General features: G+C 42.4%; 1 protein-coding gene across 12 annotated transcripts in view; it reads left to right on the forward strand.

The window, feature by feature from the left end:
- DYNC1I1 (dynein cytoplasmic 1 intermediate chain 1) overlaps window positions 1–18,107 on the forward strand; it is a 228,755-nt gene that overhangs the window by 135,387 nt on the left and 75,261 nt on the right. For all 12 annotated transcript variants that reach the window (XM_040964606.1, XM_040964608.1, XM_040964615.1 and 9 more), the window contains one exon: window positions 3,262–3,387. In XM_040964606.1, the coding sequence (XP_040820540.1) occupies window positions 3,262–3,387 (126 nt within the window). The remainder of the gene's footprint in view (window positions 1–3,261; window positions 3,388–18,107) is intronic.

Consider the following 18,107-nt stretch of genomic DNA (forward strand, 5'->3'; position numbering starts at 1 on the left):
TTTTCCTCTACTCTTCCTCCAAAAAGGCTATAGATTCAACTACAGCACAGGCAGACTATCTCTACACCTGGCCTTCCTCTTGAATTCCATTTTGTACATCATACAGATTTACTCTGTGGTCCCTCATAATTTCAAAACATCCATTAACTTAGAGTTTAAGAAAAAAGAATTAGACAACTCAGCTCCTACACTCATAGCCCTTTGTGGGGTTTACAGGATCAAGTCACTGGCTGAAAAGACTTTCTAAGCAGATCTAGATGCGTCCCAATTATATTAACAAAGGAAAAAGAAGGGTCTAATGGCAGCATGGATTCCCATGGAGGCTTCCTGAGAGGAGCTGAGAGGAGAAAAAGAAATTCAAAGGTTTGCTATAACTTTGCTTTGATCTCCTGGGCTTCTTAAACAAGGACACTTAAACTTTGCAATATTTGCAAACTATCACCCTGGAAGTCATGTTGGGCTCTTGGGGAGTCCTGTCAGCTTTGTTATTCACTGATACTTCTTTAGTATGGTGGGTCACTACTGCCCACATAACACAACCAAATTTTCAAGTGTGTACAAAACCAGGCTCGTGATCCTACTCCCACCATGTGTACTCCTCTCACATGAAAATTATATTCTGCACCTGCAGTCATCTATGAGGCAAAGCTGAGTCACCTTGACAGCTCATTGCTACATCCCATTCAAGGTATGGTGGCAGGAAACCTCCCACTGACATCAATTGAAATCTACCAACATGCAAATTGAACACCTACCTTACGTCATGCCCTCTCTTACATAGGTGTTTATATCAGAAAATAGCTTTCTAATTGATCTCCCTACTCCACAAATCTACAGGGTTGATTCATCACAGGTGCTTTTACGATGTTAGTCCTCATAGAAATTGTTTATACACTCCCTGTATCCCCTAAGACCAGTTGCCTAACTTCTGTTGGGTTCAGTTTCTTCATCCATAAAATGATGATAATGACTGCATCTAGCTCATATGCTTCTTACAAGTATTAAATTAGTTAATATACCTAAAAAATTCAGAATTTTAAAAGCATGTGGTACATAAGCACTAGTTTAGAAATGCAACGGTAAAGAACTGGCAGCAGTCTTCTAGTGACAGATGCAGAGCTTAACTCCTACTACCTGTTCCCTGGAGTGCAGTCTAAAACCATTAACTTTGAGGCTTTGCCAGTTTCTTTTCTGGCTCCTCACATAGCCTGCTCCTGAGCCCAAACTGACATCTCAAGAGCCTGTTCTTCTCCATTCTGCTGGTTAAGGAAACATTGTCCCTGGCAAGGTAAAGTAGAAAGTAGGTCTATTAGAGCATCACATAGCTGCCGAGGGGATCCTTGGAAAAGGTGAAGGAGCAGAATTCAGTGCCAGAAGAAGCTCCAGGCAGCCTGAGGAATTCCATCGAAAGAAAGCTGTGCTTACCTTAGCCCATATGCCAACCTACAGGTGGTAGGTCCCCATTCAAACATTACGGTATCCATGTTGGAGAAGGCAGATAGCTCATCCTCATCAAATATGTACCCTGCAATTAATTATCCCTGAGAAATAAGTCTCCTGTATGTTGGCATAATCTCAAAAGAAGGAGAGTCCTATGAACCTCATTGGATACCCAAGAGACATCCCCTGCACCTGTCTATGTCTTGTCTGTGCTGGCCCCCAACCCCACCTTCTCTCTTGAAAACCATCTCACTTGACAAGGTCCACACCAGAGGTTTTTATTCCAGTGGGGATGTAGCCTGGGGGTATGGAGAAAGCAGGAACAAATAGAGAAAAAGAGATATAGAGAAGAGCATCTTCTGTGAGATTCATTCTCACTTTCCTTAGTAACATTCAGGATAAAGGACACTTGGAGGGAGTTGGTATTTAGAACACCAAGCGTAACTGTAGAATCCTCCTTTTTATGTTATTTGCTGTGTTTCTTGTACTTAAGCTTTAATTATAATTAAATTATTATTATTTATTGGCATTATTTAGTAACAAAGGGTTAAATACAAGCCCTTGCTACTGAGCACAGTTACTAAAGTAAAAAAAAATAAATAAAAATGTTTTGGCATATTCAGAGATCAATAAAAACCAATTATGAAAACAAAGAGTTTGTAATCTAATAAAAGAAACAAGTGAGAAAAAAATTCATACAGCTTTAATGGAGGAGGATGCAAAGAATGCTAAGGGAGAGGATAGGGGGCAAGGATTGGGGCTAATAGAGCTGTCTGGAAGACCTTACGTGAAACCTTGAAGGATGAACTAATGATATCAACAAATGAAGAAGCTTTCCATCTTTGGAATGTGAGTGCTTATCTCATAGAAATGGAGTTTGTACCTGTGTACACCAAACTAGCTCAATACAGTAGGAGGAAAGATGGAGACTCAGAAGCAATTAAGCAGGAGACATGAGCAGTGACAGATCTTGGAAGATTCTGCCTGACTCAGTTTTTGCCTTGTAAGTAATACTGAGTCCCTAAAGTATTTACATGGAAAAGTGACTTGGTTAAATACGTAGTCATTCTAGAAAAGGTTGGAGGGTGAAGTTGCTGAGAATAGGCTTCTGGTAAGCCTTTTAGGAAGGCTTCATCCAGATAAGGAATTAATTCAGGCGGCTCTGATCTTAAGGATAGAGAGAACAGACTTGAGAAATGTATTGAGGAAGTAATAGGACACAGTATGTGAGATTCAAGACAGTAATGTTAGTGTGCAAGACCCTCCCATAAGGAATGCTGGAAGAACAGTAGGTTTTGTGTGGAAGCGGTGAGCTCCTTTTTCTATTCCTTGCACTTGATGTGTTTATGCACACTCCTGGTCCATCTCTAGATATGTTCCCAGATACAAAAATCTGCAGAGTAGCAAGAAATCAAGAGCAGAGAGACAGACCAGGAAGGCAGCAAACCATTCCTCTTGGAACTAGACCCTAAAGGCCAAAGAGAGTACAAGAGTGATCAGAGAAGAAAATCAGGAGAGAAAGATGAAAGGGAAGCCTCTGAAATGTAGGGGAGAGAAGCAAATGACACAAGGTGATACAGAAGGATGGAGCAGGATTTGCACTTTGGTGCTTATTGGTGTCTCAGGACATAAATACACACGGCGTGCTGCAGCAGACACTAGATACAGGACGTAGAGGCAGTATGCTGACATGAAGTATGCCACAGCTTAAAAAGAAGGTGCCACTTATCATATGTGGCAGCGCATATGTGTCTAGGAATAAGCCAGTTTTCTTTGTAGCATCATCTTAGCCCAATCCATCCTGTGATCTCTTCCGTTTAGTACCCTGAGCTGATGGTCGCTTCTTACAACCACAATGAAGACGCTCCCCACGAACCAGATGGAGTGGCCTTGGTTTGGAACATGAAGTTTAAGAAAACCACCCCAGAGTATGTCTTCCATTGTCAGGTAGGAGTCGGCCTTGTAAACATAGCTTACATCTCCCACTAAACCAAACTGGGTTCATCCTGTATTGCATCTGACTTACGTGGAGAGGAAGAACTGGATTTAAACGTGGACTGGTTGACAGTTTTGGAAAATTCCCCTGCAGTAACCTAATGTTTTAGGAAAGTGGCCACAGTTAGGAAGCCTGGCTTGGGACTGTATGTCATTTTCTTTCTATTTAAAACAGCCCAAATGAGGATGAGTTTACAAAGACCTCGCACTTAGGAAGAAACTGTGGTGTACCGCTTCCTCTGCTTAGCAGCAACATATGCTTGCCACCCACGTGGACACCCTTAAAAAGTTACCACGTCAAGTCCCTCCTCCCTCTGAAAGCGCTTCAATGGATTTTGCCAATTTGAGGTTTAAGGGCGTCATATTGCTTTACAGATAATACTACTTCGGTAGATCACTTAGGAGAGGAATAATGTGCAGTGTTTCTTGAATTGTTGGGGAAGACAGATGCTGTCTCTGGCTTGTAAGTGCAGAGATCATTTCAAACAGGGTGGATAGTCTGTGACACGTGTTTGCACTTCCACAGTCTTGCTGCAGGCTGAAATTATGCTATATGCACACACGTTCAGCTTGACTCTGTTGCCATGACCCTGCCTAAATCACAGGCCTCAACATTGACCAACACACCAAACCCTCTATTAATGCTCCTATCCTGTGATTAGGCACAGGGAAATGGAAAGCCACCATTCCAGCTCAAAGTCTCAGTTCCTCAAATATTACAACTCAGAGATGCTGAATGGTGATTACTCCAAAGAAAGACACGTCCTTCCAAGAGGGTGGGCAAACGTGTGGACTTGGGGGTCTCAGTGTCATTTTCTATCTAAGTGCACAGTATCTTTTTGAACTACAATCTGTTTAGACTTTAAGACATTATCAGATACAGTTTAGAGAACAGGAGCTGCTGGAATCGAAGTCCCAGTCTCGACCTGATTGAGGAGCCTCTAACTCTGGCCATGTTTTTCCAATTTGCTATCTCAAAAACAATTTAACAAGAGATCTCATCTGCATAGTAAATAACCTTTATTTTCAGAACCTTTGAAATAAGAACAGTTCTCTCTTTTTCTTGTTTTTAAGATTATCAAGTTTGTCAGTCTGATATGCTCATGCTGTAAACATAGAAGCACAAAATTCTAATTTGGTTCAGTTTTAAGAGGTTTGCTGAATTGCCAGGAAAATGCTATAAGGATTATAGGATAAGGAAAAGCACATTTTAGGGAAAAAAAAAACAGTTCCTTGAAAGTACTTTGATATTACAGAAAGCATATCTTTAAACAATCCAAGAAGTAACACATTGTTTTCATCAATGTGCATATTTATCATAATTTTTAGGTTTAAAAATGTTGACTGACCAGAGGAACACCATGGTAATCACCATTTGATAATGTCCTTAATATTCACAACATTTTGCTGTAAAACACTTAGTATTCAGAGCATGACCCTGCAGATAGAAGATGTGAATTCCAAGAGTCTTTGGTGTTCAGTAGAATTTTTAACTGAAGATCTCAACTTAAGATTTCACCAGCTTTTCCCCCTTACTTACTTTTGGTTTTGCAGTTACTTTTCACTTACTTTTACCTGAAGTGTTCCAATATATGTATTTTAGAGGAAAATATACTCCTAAAAAAGTTTTTAAAAAGCTAGAAGCACTCTGAATTTACTAAGTATCCACAGCGGAGTCACCAGAAGAGCTAAGTGAAAAGCTCTGTGTCTGCCAGCTTCCTCTACTATCTTCATTTCAACTGGTGCCCAGAGGCAGGTGTGAGATCCATCATCTGCCTTACCTTCTTGACGGGAAAAGAAACTCAACACTAACGCTTTTAAATTTTAGGGTTGGTCCGTGACAATACACAAAGACCTTGAAGAATCTGGGATTCTAGGTATCAAATAAAAGACATACAGCTTCATCATTTAAGGTGTAGAAAATCACGATTTTGCTAATCTAGGATACATGGTGAAGACTGCATAGAAAGAACCCTGACCACAAAGAATATCATAATTCAAATTGCGGAACACTGCCAGAAAACCTAGTTGCTGCAGTTGAGTTCATTTGTTTCAACTGACAAAACTCTAGGAGCAATGGAAGAAGGAACGTGGGACCGGATCTAGAAGGGTGAAAGGAAGAAAGCTTTGATCCTTTGCAGAAAAGAAGGAAGGGAAAGAAATGAGTAGCAAAGAGCAAATGTAATTCTAGAGCCCTTCTGCAGAGGCTCTCCAGGCAAGCAGTCCCCAGGAGATGAGAGACTATCAGATATTCACAACAATTTCTGCACATATCTGTATCTGCTTGGATATGTACATGTGAGTGGGTGATTGCATTTCTACACGAGTAGATGCGATAAAGTTGGTTACAATGTATTGGGTTTTTTTTTATTAAAAAAGCTTAATTTATTTGTATTAGAAAAGCAGATATGAAGATAGGACAGAGAGATCTTTCATCTGCTGGTTCATTACCCTAGTGACCTCATAGCTGGAGTTGAGTTGATCTGGAGCCAGGAGCCAGGAGCTTCTTCCAGGTCTACCATGTAGGTGCAGGGTTTCAAGGACTTGGACCGTCCTCCAGTGTTTTCCCAGAACACAAGCAGGAGCTGGATGGGAGTGGAGCTGCTGGGACATGAGCCAGCACCCGTATGGGATCGAAGCAGGTAATGGCCCAAGTAATTGCGTTCTTGTCACGTACATGTGAGAACTGGATAGAGTTCCAGGCTCCTTCCTCAGTCTGGCCGAGCCCTGATGTCGCAAGCATCCATGCACAAACCAGCATTAGGAAGATTTCCTCTCTCTCACACACACAAATATTTTTTTAAATGTTAACATTTAACATTTCCTTCATGCTGATGTCTAGATTAGTAATTGACCAAAGAATTGGTGCCACAACCTCACTAAGTTGTCATATAAAATTAACACCCCCGGTCTACCCCAAAATAATCCAGGAAATCAGTGTTTTTTATAACTCTTAAAATCCTACTATTTCCAAGTCACTCGGGCTTTTAGGCAAATACACCTGAAATAATGAACTTCAGAACGTAGATTACAGGCATTAAGGGAAGGAAGGCTTTCTTACAAGGTGAAAAGGTGAATTTGCATGTTAGTTTTTTGATACTAACATGGACTGTGCTACTTTCATGGTCATAAAGTCCCCTGACTCCACCTTGGCTGTAAGTCGTTAGAGGAGGGCCGGTGCCTGTGACTATCCACGCCAGGATTCAGGTCAGCTGGGTTTTCACTCTGCCTCGTGCTACCTTAGTGGAGGTGCCGCCAGACAGCAGCGTGCAGGTGTGACTCATGGAGGGAGGCGGGGCTCAGCAGAGCAGAGCTGCAGAAGCACCTGGGTCTCCGGCCTCAGTGGACCCCTTCCCAGACGTGTGGCTACCCTGGAGAGGAGCTGCTGCTTGGGCTGTTCCTGCAGAGCTCTCATTCTCATTTGTCTGGGATACAGCCTGGGCATTTCTCAAGCTTCCAGGAGATGGATTATGCAGTAGAAACTGGAAATCACCAAATGCCACGGGGAAATGAAGAAAGGCGCCAGTCAGCTCAGGAAACTGGTAGGCTGCTTCTCTTCTCACTCCTCATTCCCCATTTCCTCCTTGGCACTGTGTGAAGCGATGTTTCTTGCGTTGTTTTCCTGGTGCTGTGCCTGAGTGTGTCTGACCAGTGCCCTAACCAACTGTCCCTGCTGCTCACGGCTTTGTCCATCCCCATCTCCCATCCCTACCCTGACACATGCATTTCCATAATTTGGCGGGTGCCAGGGTAAGCTCTGGAGGTGGATGATTCGAAGACTCTGTTTATCCAGGGGTGTGAGCTCAGAGCCCTTTGGAGCAGAATGTGGTGACAGTGTGTGGCAGGGAGTGCTGCTTTCTGGGTAGTGACACACCTCGACCTAGCTGATATCCAGAACATTGGTATAAAAGCGAGGTAGTTTTCAATGGCTGCCAAAAGGAAGCCAAAATTCTGTTAATACTAGTATATCTGAGGTGCTACCAAATCAGTTGATGAAATTGTAGATAAATCATTAGGAAAAGACTAAAGAGGAGTGCAAAACTAATAAAGGTAGTCAGGGTACCGTGCATGAAATACACCACTGGGCTGCTACATTTCGTCTGTAGATTTGCTCAACCCTCTTGCCTTCGTGACCTCGTTGAACTTTACAACAGAAACAGGGAAAAGATGTTGTTCTTCTCCAGGTGTGAGCTTTCAAAAGTTAAGGGTCACCCAGTCTGTGAGTAGTAATTGTAGTCCTAGAGCATTCTGTTAAAAAATTGTTTAGAAAATGGCAGGCTAATTCATTGCACATTTAACGTTTATAGCAGTGCTGAGGTATACTGAAAAAGTGTTACTCTGAGTCTATTGCAGGATTCACTTTAAATTGAATGAAAATCAGACAGAAACAAGTGGCAACTCTAAGTCTGCAACCTTTTTTTTTTCCAAATTATCCAGTTATCTGAAATTTCTGGTTCTAACATTTTAATAAATGTTACCTTTTATTCCAAATAGTATTATTACATTAAAATTTTCCTTATATTTTATTTTCCCTTCTTGCAAACTCATACTAAAAGTATTCAAAACTCAAGGGTCCAATTGGACGTAGTCATTACAAACAACTGACGGACAAAAATATTAAAACAGAAGTATGGACAGACACTGTTTGAGTTAGATTCAACAGAAAGTTTTAAAGATCGGAAGGTTCTATCTTTGTGCTGTTTCTTGGCTGCTTTTTTTTTTTTAAGGTATTCAATTGACATTTCATGTTAATGGTTACTAATTTTTTTTACAGAAAAAAAATGCTCATGTGAAAGGCAGAAATAGGGAGAATGCCAATCAGCTGTTTGACCCCTCAGTTGGCAGCAGAGGCAGGACTGATCCAGGTGAAAGGAGAGCAGACCCCCATCTGGGTCTCCAACACACATTCGGTGCATCTGTTGCTGCCTTCGCAGGCACACTAGCAGTCAGCAGAAGTAGAAGTGAGCTGAAAGTGTAGGGCCTGGAGCCAAACTGGCCCTTTTATGGGACACAGGCTTCACAGGTGCCCATACTGCCTTCTAAAGAAATGGGGAGGCTTGGGATTTGATAGCCAAAGCTGTGCAGCTCCTGTACAGTGTTTTTGGGCGGGGCATTTGTCAGACAAGCCTTCTCCACGTGGCTCTCTTTCCTACTTGCAGGTCTGAAGGGAAATTCGGGAAGCTCTCAGAGTTGAAATATATAAGAGGAAAACCAAAAAATCCTTCCTCAGTAACCTGTAGCTTTTTTCTTGTGCCCCTTCTGGTCTTTGGGAAGTCCACTAACACAGGTCCTTTCCCTACACTAGCTCATTGTAACTGGGTCATTAATGTATCATGATCCTGTGATATTCCAGTAATTTCAAAATGGGACAATCACTTAGGAAAGAGGCCTGAAGAGGGGAGCAGCAGGAGACGGCGCATGGTGACTGCACTTCCAGGATTTGGGAGTAATGGCATTCAGTGACCTGTTTCTGGTGGATCTCTGTCAGTTATTCCTGTCCAAGTGGATAAATGCAAGCAAGTCCTCTGGCTGACAAAGGCATGCTTCCGGGTGCTGGGAAAGCAATTGCACAGGACACAGATCCCGGCTCAGCATCCTTTCAAACCGAACAGGCTCTTAGCGTGACTATAAAGAGAGGTCTGTGTGAAGGTGCATTTCTCTCTTGTGAAGAACAAGGCCAAATATTTAGTCCTTTGATGGGTGATTCCATGTCTTGACTAGGCTGAATTTTCGGTGGGGGCCCTGGTCCAATGTTTTCTATTTTCATTGCGACAAAGGCTCTCTATACTTGGGGGCTTTGCATGGAAATCAACCACTCAGCCCGGCACGCAGTCTGGCCACACCCCTGCCGTTTTCTGTCGTGGCTTCCACACACTGTCATTACATTAAGTGCCTGACCACCCCACATGGCTTACCCTCATGTGGTCTTCCTCTTTTAAATGGAATGAATAGAATCAGAATCGCAGTCTTAGAATTATCTGCACTGAGGCGAGGTAGAAATGCTATGTTTAGAGCTGAGGTTGTGCAGAGGTTTTTATTTTTACTCTTCCCTGCTTTGGTTTCTTTGTTCTTGGCATTCTCTTTTGCAAGATGCTCTGACAATGACCTCAAACCCTCGCTATTTCGGCGGTGGAGGGAAGGAACAGGGAATGAAAAGGAGCAAATAACCTGATCGCTCTAGCTTTGAAAACTCCGTTGGTTTTCTCTCTCTTTTTATTTCCGTGTGGCTTGGCTTGGCTTTAGGATTCCATCAAGGTGGATGTTGTCATGCAAGGAGGTTGTCATGTCAAGTTGCCCAGTGCTTGGTTGTGCCTGAGGTTCCCCCAATCTCAGCATTTTGCCTGCCAGGAATGCTGGGAAGATGGGAGGGAGCGTGGGCTGGTGGTGGTCAGGAAGGGGACAGTGAGTCGACCACATGGCTAGGGGACCTGGGGAAGTTTTTGTGTTTCCTCAGCCTGTGGAGCAGCAGCCTTCACGTCTGGTGGGACTTTGAGGTCAACTCAGTGAACTTGACTTCCCTCCTCAGCACTTGCCTCATCCCCAAACGTGGTTGTGGCCTAGAATCCAAATCTACAAAACAGTTGTGGACACAAAGATACAAAAGTAATTTAAACTCGTTTTCTGTCATCGTCATAAGTGTGTGGGTTTATGTAGAATACATAAACAGAGGATGACTTCTGGCACTGGCTGAGGGAACATGCAAGCAGTGGTTCTGAGCGGTCAAGATAGAAAGTTCTAGCTGACAGCTACTCCCAGTTCCATATTCAATGAGTTGCTAGTATTCAGAATGAAAGTGCATAGTAGATGTTTAGTAACTGAAAAATAAGCTCCATGATTAAGAACAAGCTGACTGATGTAAGTGGGACCCAACCCGTTTTCAAATGTGATGTTCAGTGCCCCACCCACCGGCAGAATCAGAAAGTGTGAAGAGGAAACCTCAACCAGTGCTGTGTAGGTGGTGATACCATCCTGTAGTGTAGACAGGGAAAATCAAAGATGACTTAAACTGAACTCTGACGTAAGTGCTAGAAATTATGTGGGTCAGTCGAGAGTAACAGCAACATCAGATTGTGATTTTCTGTGTAGCAAAAGACCTAAGGGATTTAAATGTACACGCTGGCAGAAACTACAGGCGCTTGGAAGCATGTCTTTACGCCCATTGGGTAGGCTGCTCTGACGACTGAGGCATGAGCTAGACACTGATGCCTCCTAAACTAAAGAGACTGGGCCTGGTGTAATAGCCTAGTGGTTGAATCCTCACCTTGCATGCGCTGGGATCCCGTACGGGCACCAGTTCAGGTCCAAGCTGCTCCACTTCCCATCCAGCTGCCTGCTTGTAGCCTGGAAAAGCAGTAGAGAATAGTCCAAAGCCTTGGGGCCTTGCACCTGTCACATGGGAGACCCAAAAGAAGCTACTGGATCCTGGCTTTGGATCAGCTCACTCTGGCTGTTACAGCCTCTTGGGGAGTGAACCAGTGGATGGAAGACATTCCTCTCCTTCTCGCCTTCTCTTTGTAAGTCTGACTTTCCAATTTAAAAAAAAAAAATCTGAAAGAGCAGAGACGTCACTTTGTGCTTTGAGCCTGAAAGCTAGAAGCAGAAAGATTGCTTCTCCAGCTTTCATGGTTTTTGTTCCCTCTACTGGAATCCTCACCAAAGAATAACACAGGAGGAAGCAGAAAGGGTCATTGGAATACAGCTAAGGAAATGTGAACCATCAGGTGGATTACAGCAGATTATGTCCTGGGCAGTTCCTCATCTTGACACAGCAGCGAGGTAGATGGTACTGAAGCAAGTGTCCTAGGCAGTGGCTGGACGGTTTGCTACAAGGGATGCTATGCACGTATGAAGGGTCTTCAACGGACTCATAGGAAATATGTATTATAGAAGCTAGATGTAGATTTCAGAATGTTTTGCATTAAAGTAAGCTTTCTTCTTACACTGTCAACACTTTTTGAAGTACCCTCCTACACCTTCTAGCAAATTCTGTTTTATGAGTGATCAAGCTAAAAATGTGTTTGACTGCAGAAGTCCTTCATTAGTAGCTACTGACTCACACACTGTAGGCAGAAAATCCTAGCCTTGGACATTTTATTCAGCTTCTTTAATGGACTCCATCGTGTTCCAATACTCTGGACTGTAATCTGACTTTTTCTACCTGTACTTTAGACACAATGTAAGCCCTGCCTGCCCCCTGACCTTGGCATGGAGAAGCGAATGATCTGGCCCTTTCTTCTTGGTTCTCCCTATCAGCTGTTCATTGTGGTCAGAGAAGCCTTGGCCTTGGGAAAAATGGTTGCCCTGCCTGATGATGGTCTTGAACTCACCTTTTCTAAGAGAGGATGCAGACATTAGTGTGGCATGCCATTACAGGGTTACTATAAATCTGGCAAGTTGTAAACAAGACATTTTACTCCACATTTCTGGAGCTGAGAAGTCCAACATCTAGTTCCAGATGACACTATTTCTGGTTGGGACGCTCCTGCCTCGCCGATGATCTGCTTGTTGTGTCCTCATGTGGCCAAGGCAGAGAATGAGCTGTCTGATTTCTCTGCCAGGAAGGACATATCCTCTCACCACTTTTAGCTCCTTTCACCTCAAACATCTCCTTCTAGGACCTGTTTCTAAGTCCAGTCACATTGGGAATTAGGGTTTCAACTAATGAACCCTATTGGAGTGGGTGACGGGTGCATATGCATTCTTATTGTAATAGGTGTATATATGATAAATGAGACTGCTTTGAAAAGATGCAGTATTCTTTCCACATCTGCCCATTTCACTACTGCACAATGATCATACAGGAGAACACTTAAATCTTGGCATTTTTAATTACATTGCTCAAACATTCTTGAAGATTTGCCTTAGATTTCATTTATTCATTCATTCCATTACTCATCCATTCAAGAGATACTTACAGGATACTTATGGGGTACCCACCGTGGCCAAGTGATCATAGCAATGACTGACTGGAGTTAAAAATGGCCCTCCTCCCTCTGCAAGCAGCCTCTAGCTTGCCTGCATGCCTGCCAGGGTGAATCTCCTATCACCCATTTATGTTAGTTGAACCCTGTTCATATTGGCCAGGTTTTTAGCTGTGGTTTTTCCCTACAAATGCTCAGTGAGGGGGAACCTGAGTTGCCTTACACTGATCAGCTAACTTCATTTCCTAGTGACGTTGTTTGCTGAGTCCTTGGAGGTAGTTAAGTGCATACTGGCTATGAGTGAGATACAGGGTCACCAAGCCTGGTATTGGATTTGATTGTACCAGTCTGAAACTGTAACTTGAGTGAACCAAAGAGTTGTTAAGCACTTCTGTACAAACACTTAATGCCAGGCACATGGTAAGCTGTGAATGTCATCTACTACAATTCCTATCTAATATGCAAGAGTGGCATAGGTAGTCAACGCATGTGCTGCCAAGGTAGCATGGAGTGGTAGCACGCTACTGACAGGGTCTGATGGGGAGTGGGAGGGAGAGCAATGCGGCCAGCTAACGGGAAGGGCAGGGTGTTCACCTAACCAACAGGTCCCAGATGAGCTCGGTAGTAACTGGCGTGCTTGTCTTGATGGTCTTGGGCACAGCCTTCACTTCTGTTTCACAGTGGACATGGCACATGAACACCTTACAAAGCAGCTGGGCATTGCCATGCTCAACCCATTCTGTAGACCTTGGAGCAAGAATCAGGAAAACGGGGCTGGCAAATGTTTGCACCTGTCATCTAATTCCAATCTAGCATAGGTGAGAAAAACTCACTTGCAGAAACTTGTGTAGCCAGGGTTCCCAGAAATGGAGGTGCTTCTGTTCTCTGAAACTGGGTTTTCCTGTGCCTCAACATTTTCATACAGGAAAGAAAAGATAACCCTAGGAAAGGCCATGCCCTCTGTCAGGGCAGTGAATAAGGCCGAGTAGACAGCATTGAGTGGGCTGTGTTGCAGTCCCACGACCTGTCAGTGCCCCTCCAGATGCACCACCTCTGGGAAGGGTACCTTTGCATGACTTCTGCTTTTTGCCGTTTTAGAGATGGAGTAACCTCTAGATTTCAGATCACATAGTTCCTTTTAAAAAGTAAACCTGTCTTTGTTTTTTTTCTTGTTCACAAATTTGACAAACTCGCACTTGCATGTGTGTGTATGGCATGCCTTGTGTGGTCAGGCACATGAGGCTGTTGGACCCTAGCATGCTTTTTAAAAACCCAGAGGCTTGTGTTTCCAAATAGTCACATTGCATTTGGAATCATTTCAGATGACTGCCCTCAGCGAAACTTAATTTTGAAATCCTTTGAAAGAACTTATTATCAAAGAGAATCTGCGGGAGTAGAATCATCATCTTCTAGGGAAAGTTTTCAAGCCTTGGTTATCACAAATAGTTCATACTCAGCCTATTCCATGTTACACTCAACACTGATTACCATTTTAAAATGGCGTGCCCACTATTACCCAAAGAATTAAGCAAGATATACATTTTTTAGGTAAATAAGTTTAGCACTTTTTTGGTTGTAATCTCCTCAAAAATGTTGTTTGTTTTATGCAACAAATTGCTGTTGTCATAATCACTGTATAATCACTTGACTAGTTCTTTAAAGCTCATGTGCATTTTTCCTTTTGACTGGCTTAAAAAGCATTTCCAGCACCTTCGTATAACAGTGTTATTTACCACTGCCACCTTGCCTCTCTGATAACTTTGTATTACTTTGTAACTGAGATTAAAGTATGCCTTGTATACAGAAAAATCCTTTATTTCTTTGAAATAAGTTTGTTATAATGGCCTTTAAAAAAAAACAGAAGCAAAAACATACAAATGCCTAAACTCAGAAATGCACACACACACACACACACACACACAACTAAATCTTAGTCAAAAGCTATATTTCATAAAAGAGAATTATAGTCATGTTGATGGTTTGCCAAAACCTCAAGCAGTGACAAAATCCACAGAGTGTCCTGAAAGGGATGCCTTTGCAAAACCATTCCTCTCCAGATGGTTTAGATTAGAGATGTTTAAAAACACAGGGCAGCATTAGTTTGGTTTAGAATTCATAGTTAATTCAGTAGATAAAATAATGCAAATTTGAAACCTTAGCCTGTGTATCAGAAAAATCATCAAATCTTATGATTGCTCTTAGGGGAGGCTGGTATGTGATGTGTTGATTTTTAAATGATCTAATTGAAATAACAAAATTAACCAAGAACAGCATAGAAAAATAGGATTAAAATATGAGTGTGTAAGTAAAAGCTTTTTTTTTTCCTCTGCAGACTTTTTATTCCTTAAGCTGTCATATCCAATCAATTTGTATGGGATTCGACAGCCAATTGTCATTTCCTGAGATAGACTACGCAAACAGAGTGGGTTGCAGAAGACAGGAAAGATGGGAAAAAAATAATTTCCGAGTGTGTTGCCGAGAGAAGCCAGGATGTCCTTAAAGATGACTCAGTGTTGCCTAGATGCCCTCACCTTGCTAGTAGAGCCAGACAAGCCTTTTAGATTCCAGATTTCTTGTAACATCTTCAAGGATTTTTTCTTTTGTACACTTTCTAAAAAGAGCATACTTGTATCGACTTTGGTAGATTATTGTGCTTCGGGTATAATTTTTAATCTTGAAGACAAAAGTGGAGGAGTTCTGTGTATACAGGGAGGGCATGCATTCTGGTTCCAGGAGCCCAGAAGTCTCCATTTTTGAAAGCCCATCTCCCACTCACTGTTGACTTTGTTGCACTTAAAAGCAGCAGCAACCCCCGTCTTTGCCCATTCCACAGCTGGGTGGCAAGCAAACAACTCCTACAAAAGAATGTCTGCATGGGACCAAAGTTAGTTTAATGATGTGCCTGCCATAGCACACATACAGTGTGCAATACAAACTAAAGTGTGCGGGTGACTGATGTGTTAAAACTACCATTAGGAGAGTGTTCTCTCAAGGACTCGAGGCCTTTCATAAATCAACGCAAAGAAAGCCTGGGATAAAGATTTAGAATCATGGGACAGATATAGAATCAAAAATGTCCAAATAACTGTGGCTGGGCTCCGGAGGGCTCAGCTTTCCAAGTGGCCAAGTATTTAGCTTTGAGCACTTTCCCAGCATGGAAAACTGGACTTATGGCTTTCACTGGTGAAAGGGAGGGCCACCAAGTAGATGTGCTTTTTTGAAAACAAACACACATGAATCCACACACATTCATGCACAGAGAACAATACAATAAAGAGATTCCTGTGCACAGAATTTGTATGGATTCATAAGTGTTCCCATTAGAAATCTTTAGCCAGTACCGAGAAATTTTTCTACCCCTGCACTCAGTATTTGTAACCAGATTATTTGTTATTACTTCATCTTCTAATCATATAATAGTGACAGTAGCTAAAAATAGGACCAATGTAATGTCCATCAACTGGTGAATGGATAAAGCAAGCATGGTGCTTACATATGTGATCAACACTATTCAGACAAGCCAATGGTAGAATCCTGTCATTGGCTACAACATGATGCCACTAGGGAGTTAGTATGTTAACTGAAATAAGCAAGGCACTTCAAGTCAACTACTATACAATCTCACCATAGGTGGAATCTAAAGATTCATCTCCTAGGAATGGAAAATGAAATGGTGGTTAGCAGAAGCTAGGGAGAGGACTGCAAGGGTGTGACGGCAATAGGCTGTTTAACAAATACCTAATTACAATTAGGAGAAAGAAATTCCGGTGTTCTAGACAATAGAATGACCAGATAGTGTGCCTTATATTTTAACTTGGGAAGAAAGAATTTTGGATAGCAGATACATTTGAGCCAAGTTCTATATAACGTTAGTGATGCGGCCATCATGGAGAAAGGCCAGATCTTACAGTTCACTAGGGAAAGCCGTGATAGTTCAGTGATCCTTTGAAAGATAATCACACTCCCAAACTGTCTTTCGTGTAAATAGGAGTTTTTATGGTCTCCAGGTCCTTGGTAGGAGGTCGGCAGATTGTTACAGAGCTAAAGAATAACACCAATACTATATGGATAAGTTTGACTTGTGACCAAACACTGGGGCCTGCCTACCTTAGAAGAACTAACAGTTTTGCTGTTTGTATAACAGATTGTGTAACTGGTGCTTGGACAATGCTTGCAAGACTGAGGAGCATTGCAATGCCCCGCACTTGTCATTTAAATAGCAAGTATAATTTCCTAGCTAGGGAAGTAGCACTTGTGTTCAGGAATACTGTGGGGAAAAAAGGAGAAAAAGGACCTGTGACCGTCTCAAGCCAGCATGATTCCAAAATTAAGTTTAAAATATTTTCTCACAATGCTTTGTGGATTCCCTAATGTCCGTAGCACTGATATTTATCCTGAGAAATCCAAGAGGTTATTTTTAAAAAGATTTTATTTGAAAGGGGGGAGAGAGAGATCCCATCCTCAAATTATTTCATATGATGGCAGCTCAGCCTATGTATTGAATCTTGTGTATCAATGAAATGAGTTCAGGCCATAGCTGTGGTGCATCACTGTTTTCTAGCCCAAAACTCTTAGAAAGCAACGATGCTTGAAGGTGAATGGATATTACACTTGCTACACTTTTTCCATTCTTTTCTATCATACATAATTCTCATGAAAACCCTGAATGAGCTGTAGGTGTAATTGTGTCATATTGATAATGACTGATTGTAAAATCCTGAAGACAGCAGAGGAAACTCTGAGAAGAAAGGTACAGAAATACCGAAAACTTTTCCTTGTTCCCTACAGAGCACAATTTGCCAAAAATGCAGTCAGGAAATCCCAAACCATCATTGCTAAGCTCTTGAGGGCTTGACTCTTGGGGATTGTCACTGTTCTTGGATCCCCCCAATTAACATCTGGAACATTTTTCAAACCTAAAGACTGGAATGGTGGCTTTGAATGGCTAAGAGAAACGCCATAATCCAAGCAAAAGTTTCTTTAACCACAAAGATTGACACACACACACACACACACACACACACACACACACACACAAATGGGGGGAGTTCGACGCCAGTCTTAGGTTGATGGCACATCAACCCACAGGAAAAACACTAAGGCTCTGTATGTCATTTTTCTTAAAGACAGCTGAGTTTTTCCTGCCAAGGTCACTGGTATCATGGTAAGAAAGATGACACCTTGCAGAACAGGCAATATCAATTAAAACAAAGCAAGAGACAGATGCCAAGGCTCATATTAGAATCCACACTTGTACTTGCCCAAAACCCGACTCCTGGGAGCCTGAATTCTTTCTCTGAGCAGGAGCCTGTGGGGCTATAATCCATAGATCAGTGCCACCTGCATGTCCCAGCAGTGCCCTCAGAGCCAGGGGAAGGCAAGCTAGCTGAGCTGTTCACATCCATGCTGGCCCAAGGAGCTGGATTGATTATTCCACCAGGGAATGGTCTTGTTTTAAGGCTGATCTGACCAGGCAGGGATTGCAAGCAGCAGGTATGCCATGAACAACAAACCCATATTCTTAACATATGTTTAATTTGAGTAACTCTCCTCCTTTAAAATAGCTCTTGATTCTAAATCCACATCCTGATTTGCCCGCTCTTGTTACCATTTTCTGGTGCCTGTTCTGAATTAATCCTTTGAGGTGGTCATTCTCCGGAAAGAGAAGGAAAATGAGAAGAGAAATGCAAGGTTGGGAATGCGAATGAAAGAGAATGGGAGAAAGAGAAGGGAAGGGAATCATTAGCCAGA

The sequence above is a fragment of the Ochotona curzoniae genome, unplaced genomic scaffold (genome assembly GCF_017591425.1).
Source record: "Ochotona curzoniae isolate NIBS_2020 unplaced genomic scaffold, NIBS_Ocur_1.0 scaffold_3835, whole genome shotgun sequence".
In the NCBI taxonomy this organism is placed as follows: Eukaryota; Metazoa; Chordata; class Mammalia; order Lagomorpha; family Ochotonidae; genus Ochotona; species Ochotona curzoniae.